At 33.5% G+C, this 20,313-nt stretch overlaps 1 protein-coding gene across 1 annotated transcript in view; it reads left to right on the forward strand.

The window, feature by feature from the left end:
* Positions 1-20,313, forward strand: part of LOC118188181 (transmembrane protein 151B-like) — a 229,781-nt gene that overhangs the window by 178,461 nt on the left and 31,007 nt on the right. Inside the window, exon 2 of the mRNA XM_085809032.1 lies at positions 18,151-18,555. Within this exon, the coding sequence (XP_085665158.1) occupies positions 18,151-18,555 (405 nt within the window). The remainder of the gene's footprint in view (positions 1-18,150; positions 18,556-20,313) is intronic.

Consider the following 20,313-nt stretch of genomic DNA (forward strand, 5'->3'; position numbering starts at 1 on the left):
TTGCCTGAACTGAACAAAATAAGCATTAAAATTCCTCCTTTCTGAATCGATAAACCTGAAATCTGGTCTTTTCAAACTAAAGCATAATTTATACTCGAAGGAAAGCAGAAGAAACAAAAGTTTAAATTTGGTTTCACAACTGGAGCCTAAATACGTAGAAAATATATGAGACATGAGTGAATAGCGTTAACGACAAAAAATTTACAGATGCTAAAAGCTATTTATGGAAAGTGAAATGTTAGAATAATGAAACTAATTACCGGCATTGAGCAGGAAAACATGAAACTATGCCAACTATTGCGAAAATTAAGATCCGTTGCTACGACTGACATATCAGAAAATTTTATTAAAACGTTTTGGTTTGAAAAATTACCAGAAAATATGAAAAACATACTGTTAAGTGAGTGAAGAAGATATTTCAAAACTTGCTATAATGGCAGGTAAAATCAATGACATGAATCCACGTACATGAATGACATGAATCCATATATATGATGTGCGTAATCCCACAGCAGCAATTTTCCAAATCAGCAAAGCAGCACATCATAAACTGTTGAATAGAATTCAGTTTCTGGAACAACAAATAGCAAATTTAAGTGTTGAAAAATTTCAGATGTAGAGCGATCTATAATACCCTCGCTCATGCTCATGTAGTCGATCCATAGTATCCTACATCGCTAATAGAAAGTATTGTTATTGTTTTTCTAAATGTTTAAATAAATGCAAACCAGATAAATGTCAAGCACCATGTCAGTGGAAAAAACGAACAAATGAAAATCAGGAAAACTAAATGTTACACTGAACTTGGCGACAAGCCCTCTTGAAAACATAAAGGAGTGTCACAAATTCCGTTTATCTATAAAAAATCAACAAACAGATTTTCCATTACTCGTTGGTAATGGGACCGATGTCAGCATAAATCTGGCATCACCAATAGATGTAGAGACATTAGGTTATTTCGAGGCAGGGGCTATGGAAAATGAGCAATGCTCTCGCCGCTCGAACCACGCACTTTTCGAATACGCGCTGAGTGTTCTCACCCTTACACCACGAAAGGATTCCAAGGAGGCGGGAGAAATACCTTATATACTCCCCTTTTAAAGGGCGACTAGGGATTAGGGGATCCAGTCGCCAAATCCTGGTAGCGGAGAATCATCATTCACTACCCATTTTTTTTCTTCGGGCGCAACTGTAGAGACATTACAACTGTAGAGTTTTTTTTTTTTTTTTTTTTTTTTTTTTAGGCAAGAGACATAAAAAATGACCCCTATGCTTTCGCTGGGACTCAAAATACGGACCTCTCGAATACGCACCAAGTGTGCTGTACCACGAAGGCACGCTAAGAAGCCGGGAGAAATACCTTATATACTTCCCCTTTTGAAAGAGCGACTGGGGATTAGAGGACCCAGTCGACAAATTCTGGTGGTGGAGAATCATGATCCACCTCCGTTTCTAGTTCGGGAGCCACTGTAAAGTCTTTAGTCAATTTGGAAGCAGGTGACATGAAAAATGTGCAGTGCTCTCGCCGGGACTCGAACCACGGACCTTTCGAATGCGTTCCGAGTGTGCTGGCCATTACACCACGAAGACATGTTAAGAAGGCGGGATAACTACCTTATACAGGTAAAAACTTTTCTGACTTTCAATTATATGCCGCGAATGGTTCAGAAAAAGAAACGTATGGAATTGACATTCTTAATCTTGACTTACGGTTATGAAGGGATTTCCAGTTTCCGTTTATAAAAGCAAAGTAAGTGAAGGAATATTAGGAGCTGATTTTTTTTAAATGCAATTTACTCATTGATCTGAGAGGACAACAATGGATTGTTGGAGAAATGAAAATTTGCATTAAAGGTGATATTTCTTCAGTACCTTTAATTAAAAGTATAAGCACATAAAACAAGTAAAATAAACATTCGTATCTGTTTTCTAAATATCCTGATATACTTAAGCCTAACTTACTAATCTCAGATACAAATCATGATGTCAGACACTATATAGTAACTGAAGGTCAACCTGCACATTTCAAAACTCTCCAACCAACCTGTACATTTCAAAACGCCTAAAATTAGCCAAGAACGTATTTAAATTAATGCTATATAATGAAATAATTCGTCCTTCTAACTCACAAGGGTCAAGTCCATTACATATGGTAATGAAAAAAGTTGGCTCATATCGTCCGTGCGGAAGTTACAGGAAGTTAAATTTCCAAATAGTGCCTGATAGATAACCAATATCAATAATTGAAGATTTTATCACATTTTAAAAGACATTTAAAAGTTTATATTTAAAGTTATCAGATTTACTCTCTGAAATAATACCTACAAGATTTTTATAAAACTTTCATTTTTGAAGCAAAATGCATCAGAATATTACATAGGGGAGAATATGATTTACTTATTATCTATTCTCTTTCTTAATTAAAATATTCGTTCAAATCTGGAATATCTGTAACGCTGAATTGTTGCAATTTCTCATTTTCATGGATTAAAAGTCCCTTTATACAGAGACTTTCTTTCAGTGTAATTATCTATTTATCTTTTTCTCACGACAGATGATATAAGCAGTCCAGATATTGATTCCTTAAAAAACATTCTTAGGCAGCCTTTTCTTAAGATTTATAAAGAGCTCCGAGAGACATATTTTTGAATTAAATAAGCCTTTCTTCGCTTTATTCTGCTTTTCCATAATTCTTCTCCATTCATTTATTGTCTCCTTTTTATTCCCTTAGCCTTTTATTCATCCATTAAAAGAATCGTCTGAATGGAGAAATGTCACTTGATGTATTATCAAGATGTACTTTGCTAAAAATAATATATTATAGACCTCAAAATTTAATGGAAATTTGGGCAAGCTTCAAGATGGGGCAAGTTAAGATATTAATGATGCTGCTTCTGCTGGTAATGCACATTCAATAGATAGAGAAGCTTCGCGGCGAGATGAAACACTTGATTCTTCGAAATGCTTTATCAAATGTTTTTAAAACAATGGAAATGGAATACTTTTTGAAACAAGATTTTAAAGATTTAAGATCAAAGGAATATGCACTTTGACAAAGATGTATATCATTTCATCTTAAAGAGACATTTCTAAATCGATAAATACCACGAGCTTGCAACAACTCAAGTACTTTCTTTTCCTTACGTAATGCAACTCTATACAAAATAATTTTAATTTAACTAGATTTAATTTTTGTCAGAAAGATTTCAAGTAGTAAAAGTTTTCGTTTCTTATTTATTACTACTCACAGAAGATAAATTTCAAACAATTAGTTGCTCTCACAGATTATTTTATTATGTTAAATTTCGGAAAATAGGACAATAAATATGGGCAAAGTGTTGTCACCTCAACACATAGTTTTGTGATTATCACAGGGTAATGGATCCCCTCGCCGTTGAGACAGATAGACTTGATAAGATACAGATGTTTATGATATGAAAGTACTTAAAATCTATCGAGCTTAAAGTTTTATTCAGATGTTCGTGGTATAGGTGTATATTAATTAATCCATTATCTTATTATTTTATCTGTACTGTCACATTTGCTTTCCTCAGATCCGATCGATATGCAAATTAGCTGCGTACGTGATAAAAGAACAGAATTCTTGAAAGTTAAGGAGAGCTTTTCCAGCGACGTTGACCTTCGCGATATTTCTTCGCGCAGCTCTGAGGATTACTCTTGACTGAATTGAGCGTTCTGCTGACCAAGCTTATTCGCACTTCCAAAATCCTGGTACAAAGCTTGTTAAGAGTTCGAATTGTGAATTTTCTAGCGATATTTACTTTTATTTACTTTGATATTTTTTGTTAGCTTAAGTCCCTCAAGTAGCGAAGATTGATTTGTAAACACGAGCTGTGCACTGTTAAGTTCAAAGATTTAGCGTAAAGATTATTTAAACTTGTCACTTGACAGTCTAACAAGGAAATCAATTAGTAAGTTAGTACGTTAGTCACAAAGAATACGTTCAGTCGGGGGCTCCCTGTAGAGCCAGCGGAAGAACGAAACGCTTGGATTTCATCCTTCATAGAGATCTGCGTTAAATCTTTGTTTGAGCTCAGTTTGCACCCTCGGGTTTGCCTCGTGTGCATACCCCCTTTTGTGTTTTCTGGGGTAAGTAGCAAAGAAATTACTGTCAGATTAGACAAGAAGGTAGGCCACGTTCGTACTTGAAGAAACAACTGAAGCACAAGGCACGAATTAAACGGCAAACGAAGTGAATGTAAATAAGGCCACCACACATACTTCTTCATCACAAAGTTGAAGACAAATATTTCTCATAATTAACAGGGTTTGTTACTGTACAAGGACACTTAGACTCTAGATATATTCATACAATACACCTTTCTTTGGAATTTCACGTAAAACATTTTCTTGATTTCTCATACAGTACGTTTGATGTATAACAAGCATTTATATAAGCCATATCCACTCCTTATGCGATGTTTATGTTTGCAACCGTTGATCATAGACATATATTTTCAACTAGAATAATCTTCTGAATGATTCAGATATACACGTTTTGCCTTTTCAGATTTGTAATAGTTAGAAAGTCTAACATTTTATACTGTCCTCTTATCCCTATACGTATAGTTGACGTTAATTTCTATTCACTTTAAAAAGCAAAACATAAAGAGTTTAGCTCCTGCAAAAAATGAGCTAGGTATTTAATTTAGGAAAGTGAAATTATCAACATAATTTTCGGCTTTCCTTAAGGCATCAGTTAAGAGATAAGTTAAAATTACACCAAGTTGATTTTTATCCTGCAATGTCATTTGCTGATATTACTTTATGATTTACTAAGATGTAACATTTTTTTAAATTTATAATATTGTTAAATATGATATGAAGACATGTTCGTACGAGTTATAAGTTTCCGATGCTAGAAATATGTTATTCAAAATCTGATGCAGTTTTATTACTTTAGAATCATGAGCTGATTTTCATACAAGAATTAATTCAAGTACAAACACTTTTCAATTTCAACATGTGTAAATAATTTATTGTTAGATTATGTTATTTCAATATGTCGAAGCTCACGATAGTTCTCTGCTTAAGAGAAGGAATACCTTCGAGGAAGAGAAACTGGCTAGTATTCATGTCACATTGTGCTGAATAGCATGGCTAGAGTTAAAAAACTCTTGATCCACTTTTAAACATTTATTAAATACGATAAATACAAAATTTTTGTAGTGTATGTAAACTGAAATATTCGTGTCGTGTGTTCTCATTAACGTCCTACAAAGGCCGTGTTGGCCAGCCATACTGGTTAAAAATCTAACTCAAATGTGAATAACCTACAAAAGCTATCGCAGACAATTCATATTTCAAGTGTCTGTCTCCCTCTCTTGCTAGCTTCTCGTGTTCTCTATTCTCCTCCGCTGGTAGTCAAAAGAAGATGATTGGCTGACAGCGGCGAGATGCATGACAGCACCCATGCAGCCAGCCCGTTCGCTTGGGTTTGGATCGAACTACCAGCATTCAGCGGTCTTAGGCATTCGGCCAATTAAAGTAATTTTGCGAGTTGGCTATGCTCCAGTATTTAAATATGCTATTGTTTCCTAGAATTTAGAACATAAATTCTATAAAATTCTGAGGAAAAAAATCTTCTTTTGAAAAATAAAATAATGATCGATACAGTCTGCAAAACTGCGCTCAGTTAATACCGAAAATCCTTTACCAATATTTCATATTTAGTTAAGTGCAAATATTTCTTCTTCAACATTTGCACAACCTTTGCATATGATCTCAAATTTTGAAATTAAATATATTAGTTGACTTTTGGCGTACGGGAGTCAAACATTTTATGCTTTTTTATAATGAATCAAAATATTACTACAGGAATCGGAGGGTCATATATAGAGTTCGATTTCGTAAATTTTGCAAAACTGACATTTTTAAATTTAAAAGTATCATGAATATTTTTCTTCTTTAAAAAATTTTTGTAACTATTTATATGTCTACCACCAATGGTTGGGGAAATAGATATAACATGAGAATTTTTATGGATACAACATATGGCAGAATACGCTGAAGTTATATCAATTGCTATAAGTTAGCTTAATTACGGCAAAGCACTGAATGTTTTGCATGTTTTGCAGCTTGGGAAAGAATGCTTTCCTAAAGGCTTTTTAAAAACAGAACTGAAAACTATTTACGATACACGCCACAAAATTGACCATACATCAGCCTCTTCGAAAACATTCGAACTCAAGACAGATTTATTAGATTTCGAGTTCCCTAGCAACTTCATTAGATCATCAAGTCTTGCATATCTTACAAAAGACGTTAAGTTTTTTATCGATGTAATAAATATTACAAACTGAAGTCCCAGAATTTGGCTTTGTTAAGATTCACACGCAGCATATACTCAAATAAACTAGTTGATGTTTTGTTTATATGCACTTTTAATACGTTAAGTATCTTAGACTTCTTAATTCATTTATTCTGTCTAAAACCCTTTAAACAAGAATAATTCCACAATTTCATAATTGAGAATGACTTTATCGGAAAGATGACTTTAAAAATGTGTACGTTGTTTAGAAATAATTTTCCTCCTATTCTTTTATAAGATTTCTTGCACCACAAGGCAGCAGGAAAACACTGAATACATAAGACACTTGGACTTAGTGATAAATGATCAGGAAGAATCCTTTGACGCTATAAGTCATGATGGCCAAGCATCCTTGTAGGTTCTAAAGACTCGCCATAGTCTAGATGAAGCACGTTCCGTCGAGCAGCTCCAATCCCACATAGTAGTTAATATTCATCTAAAATTCAATATTAACATTTTATTCGTATGACTTTATCAAATTTCAATTCTTTTGGTGTTGAATAGGTAGCAATCACTCCCTCAGAGTTCACATTTCTTTTCAGAAATACGTTCGTAGTTTTTCATAAATTGGTCAGCAAAGGCACAATTCCTTCCTAAAAGAAGGAATGGAAACGTTATACACAGCATTTTTCCTACCTCAGTATATAAAGTATGCAACTTTGTTAATAGTTAGAGAAATTCGACACATTTATAAAACAAAAATTTGTTTCTTACTACAAAAGTTATTTAGAATTCAGTTTCATACATCGCCTTTAAAACATCTTTACTAAAAACCCAGATATTATTGTAAAACATCAAATAATTTAGTTGTTGCAAAAATAAAATTTAACATTATTTGGATACGTAATTGTTAAAGTGTTAATTTCATATTACATAATCTCAGTTTTATGATAAAGCTATTCTGGACGATACTTATTTATAGTCATGGTTTCATTAAAAAGGATAAAATAAATGAAAATCGATGCTGACATTTTAGATTTCAAGGGAAATAGCCAGCGTACATTTGCAGTGAAAGTCACATTTGACCATAAATTCTCAGGTAAAGACTATTCGCGTTGAGCTAGAATAACAGTTTCATCTCAGTAGATGATGGTGCTCGGTTTTTGGAAGACGCTGTTTACGTAAATATTGAATGATGTAGGATCCATAATACATTTGTCAGGCACGCCTGCTTTCGTAACGAAGTGGATGGAGAGCTATCTTCTGCACGAACTCTTTATTAGTAGCTAGGAGATAATAATGTTTCGCATGATGCAATGCTAGTTTTCTGCATTTGTAAATTGGAGGTGCCTATCATTGAGGATATGCTAGATATTTTTATCTCTCCCACTACTTGAGCTTTTCTTCCACTCAATTTACTTGATGAGTCATATAACTTCTCTTCTAAAAACTGCTTTAGTATGAGAAAAAGGCGTAACATTCGCATTTTGTATATGCTTTGTTTGAAAGTCACCTGAAGAATTTACTATCAAATTATTATGGAGTTAATGATTTTAATTCAGATTTCTTGTTCATTGCAAACCTAATTTTTTTAACAGGCTCAAAACAAGATTGCGATATCTCAAATTTAAATGAAATTTGTCTTAAATTCTATCACAAATAATAAAGAATAGTATAATTTGTATACCTACATACCCCTTTTTTTTAATAAACTCTCATTTGTAAAAAAGCGTGTTTCTAAAAAATATGAAATTCATCTTTCATTCTCAAGTATACAACTGGGTGCAAAATATTGCACAGCAATAATCTCAAAGAAGAAAGATGGTTAAGATAAAATAAAGAAAAGATCCGATTCATGTATTGCATTGCCCATAAGTTGCTCTGCGTTGTTCAGCAGGCCTCTGAAAGCTTTCACCTGTTTTTGTTACTTTTGTTTCTGTTACTTTGTGAGCAGTTTAACTGGTAATTTAAAATCTAATATTATCCGCCCAGAAACTACCTTCTAAGTCCTTCTTAATGAGCTGCTTTTAAAATTTGTAGATTTGGCCATTAATTACATAGCTAAATGATTAATATAGGGTGGCCCAGAAGTCACTTTACATTTTGAAAATTAAATAACTTTTTTTCTATTAATATATTTCTTTTTCTCTTTTCAGAATTAAAAAATATAATCCCTGGAAATTTTTGGCATGGATAAGTTTACAACAGAACAACGAGTGAAGATAATTGAATTTTACTTTGAAAATGGACGGTCAGTTGTTGCAACGCAAAGATATGCGCCATTTTAATGTTCGACATCCCCATAGTAGGCCTGCAATAAGGAACTTAGTGACGCGTTTTCAAGGTTCAATTAGTGCAATCTTTAAAACTAGCAGACTTTTAGAAACGAGTAAGTTATACTGTCAGGTTTCAGAGAACTGCAAGAAATGACAATGAGTTTATTCACAAGTTGATCATGGGAGATGAAGCTCATTTCCATTTGAATGGACATGTGAATAAGCAAAACATAAAAAAGAATTAATTAAATACAGTCATTTAAGAAAACGTTATTTAATTTTCAAAATGTAAAGTGACTTCTGGGCCACCCTGTACAAACTTACACTTCAGAAAAGCATTTGATGAAATTCTTTAGTGGGACTAATCTGCCTCATATTTTCTCATTTAAAAGCATTTTAGGAAATTTATCTAACGTTTAATATACTCATTTCTCTTGCTTCCTTTACAGAATCATAAGTTCCCTTAAAAAAAATCTCAAAATTCAGTTTCCCACATTATGTTAAGAGTTAAATATTTTGTCTATATAATTTGAAATAAAATGAACTTGACTTGTAAATATATGGTTAAAGTTGTGAAAAGAGAATACTGATATTTTCTTTACGCTCCTACTCATTTTTCAAGTCAAAGATATTTTTTCAGCTTTATTTTTAAAATAATGGAAATGCTACTTAAAATTACATAAAAAAGCAACCTTACATCAAAGCGATTTTGAATAAAATTCAAGAATTTCGACGGACTGATGTATAGTATGTCTAATATCCATTTTCACTGTAATCGATATGTATGTGTATACTTTTTTAAAGTATCAAAACGTTTAAACCATTTATACAGAAATTGTTATATATATATATGCGCGCATCTGTGTGTGAGTACAGTATAATGTAGTTTAAGTAAGAAAAAGTTATTAAATTATTAAATTATTTTCAATCTAAGCTGCTTAGCTCTAAAATCTATTATTTATATCCTAAGTTATTATAATTTAAAAAATACACACACACGTATATATATATATATATATATATATATATATATATGAAAATTCTGGAATGACAAAACCCACTTTTTTCCTATGCCAGTATATCAGCGCACTGAAAAAATATAAATAGCGTTGTAACAATACACGTACGACAAAAATTGCCTGTATAAAATGTTTGCAAAAAAGAGCATTGTAAAGGACCAATGAAAACACAAGGCAGGAGAGGAATAAAAGCTTTAACTTAAAGTTGTACACGTTTTCAACGTGTACAACATTTCAAGGTAGTCATCTATTAAAACTTTGCAGTTCCGTGGCCACCGCAATCCCCCGAATTTCCCCGATGAATTTATGGTTCTAGGGTGATCCGAAATCTAAGCTGTATACATTAAACCCCCGAGATTTGCCAGAATTGAAAGATGCCATGTAACGTGAAGTTGTGCAGATTCCTTCTGAAATGCTACGTTGGTTATTGTTGCCAACAGTGTTTGGCATGCAATGCGTTATAGTCTGCAAAGGTGGGTACGTTGAAAACATGTTTAATTCCAATAAAAGTTTTTTCTTCTCATCTCTTGTTTTGGTATTGTTCTTTTGCAATGCTCTTCTTGGCAAATATTTAATGCTTTGGGAAGGCTTGGTTGACTGGATAGGCCGCTAGAAGTTCATATGTCGAAGATGTTTTGTCATGACCACCCTGTGTATATATATATAATTTATTTCCTAAACAGCATTGATTAATTGATTATATTATCTCCTAAGTTTAATTAAAGTAGAATTATTTTAATAGTGTGCATCCATACTGGTAAGTTATATTTTGAAAGATGTTTTGAAGTAATTTGAAAGCAAAATGTTAATAACGTTTTAACGGGGACTGGAGTTAAATCATCACGAAGAATAATATTTCAATTGTAAAAGGAAAAATTAAAACATGTAATCATTGTCATGAATCGGAAATTAGTTGACTTTTCAAGGGGAACAAACCAACTCCCGTTCAATGAACAATAATTGATAAAAATACGTAAATACGAAAGTGTTTCGTCTTTACTCGAGTTATAAGTTAAAGCCAAACCGGCAATTCTACTCAGACCAAATATTTCCGCGAATAGTAGGAATTATGAACCAAGAACCAATGCTGATATTCAAAGAACTTATTCTTATGAAGCATTTTAGTCAATTGAATTTGGAGTAAAAATCAATTACTGTAGAGAAATCCTATAAAACTCGAGTAACCGTCCCCGACACTTTCATGTTTATGCATTTGAGTACTATATTATTTGTAGAAATTAAACATTGGAAATTGTCATTATGAAATCGAATTCAAAGTAAAGTTGAAATAAACATAGAAGATTACAAAATAAGATAAATAATGCAAACTTTGTAAAAACAAATCAAAGACAATATAAAAATAATATAAAAATAATATAGAAAATAATATAAATAAGATCAGTGAATGTACATGAAGATATAAAGGCCAGAAAAGGTATTAAGTAACTTACATTCTTTCTAGTGGGGGAGTTGGCAAAGTGTTCTCTTCGTGTCTGACTCATAAGTATAGGGTGTCCGAAAATTCTTAGCGGCAGTAGGGGCTTTGAATAATATCAGTCGGTAAGACTTGGGTGAAGTAATTTATGGTAGTGGGTGGGACTTGGAATTCTTGAGGGATGTATTTTGTGGAGTTCTTATCTGAGAGAGACCGTCTGTTAAGATTTTTTGAATGGAAATTAGTGATTGGAAATTAATTAATTTCTGGCTAATTGTCGTGTCGCAATGATTAAGAATTTAAGAAAGGAAAAAGGCATTTTCACTGTCCAAGAGCTAATAGACAGTCTAAAGGCATGAAATAGGCCCATTTTTTTAGTAACAGTATAGTAACAGTATATGTCTGAAGACAATTAGCTTTTTACAATATATACAATTGAGTAATTACACTATATACAAATCTTCCAACTGACAGTCATCCAACTTATACCGCCTTCTCAGGTTTAGGAATAAATTATCATATCCCTATCAGTTAAATGATTTAGAGTGAGTATTTAACGCCTGCTCTTTTAAGGCAATGGTTGATAAATTGAAAGGGAATTAGATTATTTTTGAGAATTTTGATAAGGATCAAAATTTCGCGTTGTAAATCTATTGTATCTCTGCATATAGTTTTAATTCGTTGTATTTGATTAATTATAGCATTGTTAATTACTTTTTTGGATATGTTGGAGTTCCAATTTATTAATTTGTTAGTATTGAAATTGAAGTTTCTTGTTTTGTCAAAAAGTAAAATTTTTTTTGTAGTTAATGATTTGAAGATCTAGAAAGTCTATGCTATTTTGTGAATTATTAGTTTTATTAAGTGTAAGACAATTCGGATAAATCTCGGAGTGTTCAATTTTACCAAAATTATTAATTGTAATAAGGTCATCAATATATCTGTAGGTGTGTTTGTAGTAATTTAATTCTTGTGGTTGTAGATTTTTTTGGAAGTTAAACTCTTTGACAAATAAAAAGATATTACAGATCGAGGTGCTGGAATGTAAGCCCATTGGCAATCCTCTGACTTGTTTAAAAAGTTGATTTTGAAACTTGATGTAGTTATGACAAAGTGTGCATTTTAGGTAGGTTTTCCATTTGTCAAGAGTCATGATATTGAGTATATTAGGGAAAAGTTTTGGTAGATCAAGTAGACTGGTATAGATTTCTTCTAGAGGAAGTGAGGTATATAAGTTTTCAAAATCATAGCAGTTAATGTTTTGGATGTTAATGGTATGAATGGTATTAATGACAGGAGTGTTATTATGAATGATCCAGCAATAGTTATGATTAGTGTTACAATCATTGAAAATAAATTTACTGATTTTATTAAGTTGAATTGAAAAATAATAGTCTACATTTTTCTTGTAATTATTAGTTCCATTAGCTATAAATCTAAATTTTAATGGTGTTTATGGAATTTGGGAATCGCATAAAGATTAGTAAATCTGTTGTAGTTTGCATTGAAAGTAATATTGAGTTTCTTATGAAAAGTTTTAATCCTGTTTATTATAGATGTTTCTGTAAGGTTGGCTAATTGATAAGTAGTTGCGTTGAGAAGTTCTTTATGAATAATTTCAGCGTAGAATTGTTTTCATATAATGCTAAAGTTATTAGTTGCTTTATCTATTTTTATAATAGTAAAAAGCTGTTTTAATTTATTAATATCTGATGTAAGTTGCGACCAATTCAGTGTACTTTTAAATTTGAGGTGACTGATTTCGGTGGATATGCGTTGAAGAATTTTAGCTTTCCATTTTAAGAAGGTATCTATGGGTAAATTCAGTTGATAGCTTGCTTTAACTATAAATTCGTTGATGTTGTTTTCGAAAGTCTTGTAACAGTAATTTGTAGTCATGTTTCTGACTGGTCTAAATTTTGTACCATAACTCATTAGTGTTTTTAGTTGATGGTTTTGTATGATATTCAGGTTGCCAGGTCTTATTTATATTATTTTCTATGTTATTTTTATATTATTTTTATATTTTCTTTGATTTGTTTTTACAAAGTTTGCATTATTTACCTTTTTTTTTATAATCTTCTATGTTTATTTCAACTTTACTTTGAATTCGATTTCATAATGACAATTGCCAATGTTTAATTTCTACAAATAATATAGTACTCAAATGCATAAACATGAAAGTGTCGGGGACGGTTACTCGAGTTTTATAGGATTTCTCTACAGTAATTGATTTTTACTCCAAATTCAATTGACTAAAATGCTTCATAAGAATAAGTTCTTTGAATATCAGCATTGGTTCATAATTCCTACTATTCGCGGAAATATTTGGCCTGACAAGAATTCCCGGTTTCGCTTTAACTTATAACTCGAGTAAAGACGAAACACTTTCGTATTTACGTATTTTTATCAATTATTGTTCATTGAACGGGAGTTGGTTTGTTCCCCTTGAAAAGTCAACTAATTTCCGATCAATGACAATGATTACATGTTTTAATTTTTCCTTTTACAATTGAAATATTATTCTTCGTGATGATTTAACTCCAGTCCCCGTTAAAACATTATTAACATTTTGCTTTCAAATTACTTCAAAACATCTTTCAAAATATAACTTACCAGTATGGATGCACACTATTAAAATAATTCTACATTCTACTTTAATTAAACTTAGGAGATAATATAATCAATTAATCAATGCTGTTTAGGAAATAAATTATTATTAACTAACTTTGCAGCAATTGCGCAAGTAATAATAACTTGTATTCGCACTAAATAGATTTAAGATCATACAACATATATATATATATATATATATATATATATATATATACAATATATATAATCATATAGATAGATAGATACTTATACATATTTATCGATCGAGTACCGATCTGCTTACTCTCTACCCTGGGAAAGGTTTTCGAAAAGATACTCATGACAAGGCTAAGACACCATCTGCATAGAACCCGGTTCCTGAGTTCAATTCAATTTGGCTTTAGCCCAGTAAAATCAACTCTGCATGCCCTAATGGAAGTCTAAAACCAAATAATGACTAACAGATCATCTGGCTACCACACAGCGTTCATTTCAATAGATCCTAAGAGCGCTTTTGATACGCTGTGGTGGCCAGCAGTATTACAAGCTCTACGAACCGCTAACTGCCCAAGCTATATTTACAACACCATTGTAAATTATTTAGCGGATCGCCGGGTGATCCTTCCACATAACAATGGAATTATAGAACAAGATCAGACAGAGGGATGCCCGCAAGGCTCATGCCCCGGACCGTTCCTATGGAACATAATCTTCAACGGTCCTCAACAACCTATGGCCCGACTATACAAGGATCATTGCTTATGCAGACGATACAGCCCTAATCGTCAAAGGAAGGACCAAGGAACAGCTCCAGGCCAATGCAATCGAATCCTGCTCCCTTTTTCAGGAGAGATGCACAGCCCTAAAACTTCAGATAGCAGAGGCCAAATATCAAATTTTGCTTGTCTCGAAAAAAGCGGATCTCTGGCAAAACATCCAAGGATAACTTTAAATGGATATCTCCTCGGCATCACTCCAGTGCTGAAATATCTTGGAATCCTTTTCGACACCAAATTAACCTTTTGAGGCCACTATAATGGCCATAGAGAAAGATGCCACTATAATGGCCATAGAGTCCATAGAGTCTTCAAAATGTTAAACTGGATCCCCCATGTGCTGGAGCTGAAAACGAAAACTGGAGTTTTAGCCCAACAACTAAGATATATGCAGGGTTACAAATGGGTTCTCAATCCCTACATCCAGAAAACGCTGTACACAACAGTAGCCGAGAAAGTCGTAATTCATGGAGCGGCTGTTTTGTCAGCTACTATGCAGGGCCGCAATGTCAAGCCTCTACTTAGCATACAAAGGCCCTTCCTCCTACCAAGGCCTTCCGAACATCCCCTACAAGTGCGTTATGCGTACTAGCGGGATTGCTACCTCTTCATCTGAGCGTAGAAAAGGAAGCAGCCTATCAGGAGATTACTCAACTTGGCAATCTAACCACCTTCAGAGACGAGCTATAATAAGCCAATACAATAATACACTAGCCGACTTTGAACAAAAGATGATACGCCTTGCCGATCACCCCTCAACGCAGGGACAGGGAGTAAAGATTAGCATCAAGCAAAACACCAATATAAAAGAAGATTATCTAGTCTATTATACCGACGTGTCAAAACTAGATGAAAATACAGGTTGCGTCTATGTTGCCCTCCGACAGCGAAGCATAATGGAAAGGTCACCTGGACACAAACAACAGCGTGTTCTAGAGTGAAGTAGTGGCCATCAGACAAGCTCTACTTACGATAATCCAACAGCGGCAAAGAGACAGCTTCATTATAACAGACATCCTGTCCTCGCTGTATGCAATTCTGAACCCTGTGCACAGCTCCCCACTGATTGCAGAGATTCAGGCACATCTGCGCGACCACAGCCATCTGAACACCAGGATAGAATGGACCAAGGCCCACCTCGGCAACAGGGAGAACGAGCAAGCAGATCAACTTGCAGAGGAGGCCGCACGAAACATCAATGCGGAACATATCACCATCCCATGGCCAGTTTCATATCTAAAGAAAAGTCTGAAACACATGGCAAAATGCCTTTGGCAGGAGGAATGGGATACTGGTGAAACAGGATGCCGTGCTCACTATCATGTTCCTACGGTAGACTTAGACCGTCTCATAAAGCATGCGCAAATGGCCTGATCTGTGGTGAGATGGGCACGCCAGATCATTATGTTGCCCAATGCACGCTTACGGCAGATCTGCACCTGCCAATTCCAACTACAAACACGCAGGCTTTCTGCAGGTTTATAGTTAAAGACAAACGTACTGCCCGAAAAATAAACAAGATAGTTGATAAACTCATGAACTTGGGCACAGATTTATGTCTAATTTAAAGCAAACGTGCTAAGATATGATATGCAAATGCAAGGTGGAGTGTGCAACGCCATTTACCATGTGCGATGTATCATGTAAATTAAAAACCATGTCATACAAACTCCATATGTATATAACTATCTACATGATGTGCTACGAGCAGCTCATAAACTGAAACTGTAAATATTGCAAATGAACTGAGTCAGTAATGAACACTGCGCACTGAGGTCAGTAATCGCGCATATAACTATGCAATTTGCAGCGCGTAAAACTGCCTTCCACAGAACAGAAATGTGTCAATACTGGCAAATTACGCAATGCAGGACAGTTCATGTACTACGTGTACTAATACAATCACATGCATATAGCGCGACATATTCTAAGGTGCGAAATGTAAATAATGGAGAAATGCACAGATATAAAATCCCGCAGAAATATGCTAATTGTAAATGCAAAAGTAATCTATGTATATTAGGAATGCCAATGAAATCCATTATATGTTTCTTGTACACGGTAAGTATGTTAATGTAATGATTAAGTAATGTATTATAAGTGTAAAGAACTTCGGTACAGAATGGTATTGTAAATTTTACCGGTTAAGTATAAGGAGTAATGTAATATGCACATTCGTATAAGTTATTCAGTATAATAATTTATCCTGCATAATGTTTCACCTGTGCATAACAAATTCCCCTGCGTATGACTTAACACGCATCGTATATAGCCCCTTCTGTGCATAATGTTTTTCTTATGTATTAATAATTTCCTTGTGTATAATTTAATGCGCATCCTGTGTTTAATGCGCACACAGTGCAAAACAACCTTATTACAATCTGATGATAATGTATCTGTTACCAGTATACGGCATATTAGGAAAGAAAATTAATGTAATAAGTAGTTGCAAAGTTAATGTAATGTTAAGGAAAGACGTTATTTCGTCTTTTCAATCTGATGTGTAGAATATAATATAATGTGTAAATCATGTATCGCAATATGTAGTGTAGTATGTACTGATAAACGAAGTATGCACTATCTTGTTAATTTGATATGTAGTACATAATCTAATGCGTAAGCCATGTTTCGTAATATATAATGTAATATGTAATGTAGTGTGTAGTATGTACTGATTAATAAGCAACATGACACACAATGCAAAGCCCACCTGAAACAATGTGAATGCAAACCGTATAATATTATTATGCATCACGATGTAGGCAGTGTATCGAGTAACGGGTACAATTGACATGGTGCTGATGACAATTCAATATGCATCCAGTATATAAAGCTTATCATGTGTATAATTTATCCTGTATAATGCAATACCTGTGTATAACTAATTTTCCTGTGAATAATTTAACCCGTATCATGCGTAATTGCGTATAATGTTCCTATGTACCATTAATTTCCCCGTGTATAATATAATGCGTACCCAGTTTATAATGATAATATAATGCGTATCCTGTGTCTAATGCGAATACTGTGCAAAATAACCCTTTTATAATCTACCAGTATAGGGTTTATTAGGAAAGAATTTTAATGCAATAAGTTGATGTGAAGTTAATGTAATGTTAGGGTAAGGTATTAATTTGATATGTAGTATATAATGTAATGTGTAAATCATGCATCGTAATGTATTATGTAATATGAAATGTAAGATAAAGGTCGACGTAGTGCTGTACTGATTAACCCAAATGGTAAAGGGCCCACGTCCTCCGTTTCTTATCGCTTAGACATACCTATCTACGTATGATATTAATTTGTCTAATAACTTTTTTGAAGATGATCAGATTAGGTATCTTTTCACCAAGAGGGTAAAATGGAAGAAAATCGTTATTGCTCCCGAAGAAGACAAAAAGGATGTAATTTTTATCCTGGAGAAGAAAGAGTTATATCTGATCACCCTCAAAATTAACAGTGTTTAATTTACATTCTGCGTCAATCTAGGACTGCTTTATTGTCTAATTTAAAATTTTACGTTGGCATATTTTACTTCCAGTTTGAACAAAAATGCTACATCTGAAACTAATTTTAAACTTAGTCTGGCAGTATTTAAAAATGTATTCTACTATAATGTACGGAATTGTGTGTGGTACATAATTTTATATAATATTTAAGAGTGATATCTCATACGTATTTTCTGTCTATTACATTAGATTGATACAAGTCTATGATTTTTTTTATTACTATAATAAGTCGTACTTTGTCCCTTATAATTTCAATCTGTTTTTAGGATTTGCAACGTCCGCAAAGGATTTCGTTACTACAGAGCTTAAAGCAGTGTGGCCACATCAAATGTCTTCTGTTAACAATTTTGGTTGTGAGTTGCGCGGCAGTCGTTTTCTGGTGCAGAGTAGCCAAAGTGAGTCGTCTGGTTGTCAATTTCCACAACTTCCCAGTAAGCAGCAGAGAGAAAACAAGTCCTTGTGACGATGGGTACATCTATATTCCATTTGCATTTATGGTCATGCTGTACTTAGTATATCTAGTGGAATGTTGGCATTCATCAACTAGGCTCGAGCTCACCTACAAAGTAGATGTTGAGGATGTATATCAATACATCGAACAAATGCGGGAGGCTCAGCCCATCATTTGGTGGAAAGCGATTTCCTACCATTATATAAGACGCTCCAGACAGGTTAGTAATATAAGCGTGTATAAAATAAGTATTAAAAATACTTTTTAATTTGTAAATCAAAGTGAAACTAATACCAAGTAGTTAAGCATACGAATTTAATAAGAAAGATAAAAGATCACTTTGGAATTTTAAACAAATTTTTTTTTCTGACAGTCTTGAAAATGTTCTGAAAAAGCTTTTTCTCTTTGTCTCCAAATCTTGTTATAACAAAATTGTAAGATCAGAATTTTCATTTGAGTCAGTCACTACATTATTTGTCAATAATAGATAATTAATTCAAATTTGCTAGTTCTTGGAGAAGAACAAATATTGCAACTTACAAATAAACGTATCCTGCCTATTAGTTTATAAATAAATTATAAATAAAATAGCTGAGAAAAATATCTTGTTTTATATTCTTTTAGTTTATGTAGCCTCAGAAGTTTAACAAGCCGAATATCTTCAGTGATAATACATATATATTTGTATCAATATCATTGCTATTACCATTTTATTCGAACGCATTGCGGCAAATGTTATTGCTATTTAATTTAACGGTATTTTATGTTGATTTCCATTTTTTCCTCTTTCGACAATTTTAGGAATTTTACTAGATACATGGAAGTACATTAAAATTTCCCAACACAAGAAAAAAAAATATGAAGCACTAAACAGTGACATATCACTTGCAGAGATATTAAATGTTTTGAAGCTAAGAGACATGAAAATGCCCTAGCCGGGACTCGAACCACGGACCTCTCGAATATGAGCCGAATGTGTTGATTACTACACCACAAAAGCATGCTAAGAAGGCGAGAGAAATACCTCACATACTCCCCTTTTTAAAATGCGACTGGGGATTAGGAATCCCCAAATCCCCACCCCAAATCACCTCAACTGCCAAATCCCCACCACCTTTTTGTCCGAGCGCCACTGTAGAGACATTAGGTATTTTTTGAAAGCAGGAGAGGTGAAAAATGAGTATTGCCCTCGCCGGAACTCGAACCACGAACCTCTCGATAAGCGCCGAGTGTCCTGACCATTATACCACGAAGGCATGCTAAGAAGGGAAAAGCAATACCTTATACACTTATTCATAATATTCATGTCCTCTGATTTTACAAATTCCAGCTCAAAAACATTAATCGATCCCACTTTAGCCATGGAAAACAGAATTATCTGCGCTAAACATCATAAGAGACTTTCATTATGTTGTTCTTAAGAGAAAATTTTAATGTTGCGTACAGGTAAGTGAAATGTATGTTAAATGTACAGAAGAAGTAAAAGGGACAATCTTAAATCTTTTCGCCAGTGCATAAGCAGTATACACGAAATATTTATTCAATAACTGATATTCCATATCATTCAGCACCTCACGTGCTGATAACGTTGCAACAGTACTATACTGTGAATTCATAATTTTTACCTGCTATAATCTGAACTCAGTAAAATCTGGTTCACAAGTTGCCTTTGCCCTCTGAACTACCGAAGCTAGAATGGGTTGTCGATAACTTCTACTTAAGCATGGGAATTTGCTGGCTATTTAGATGGCATAGTGCTGAGTGACGCTAGTGCTTTAAATACGTAATTTGAAAGAATGCACTCTTCATGTGTAAAGTAGATAAGAAACAAGCCTTTTTAACAAATGGTATGTAATATGTCATCTAAATGTTAAAACATCAGGGCATCTTAAGAATATTTATATCGTAACATAGTTTTTGCTCTCTTTTTTTGCCTTAAATGATTACCTATATTATACATATTATCTGCGCTTCTTAT

The sequence above is a fragment of the Stegodyphus dumicola genome, chromosome X2, assembly GCF_044657685.1.
Source record: "Stegodyphus dumicola isolate Sdum_Otavi_A_Nest chromosome X2, ASM4465768v1".
Lineage (NCBI taxonomy): Eukaryota > Metazoa > Arthropoda > Arachnida > Araneae > Eresidae > Stegodyphus > Stegodyphus dumicola.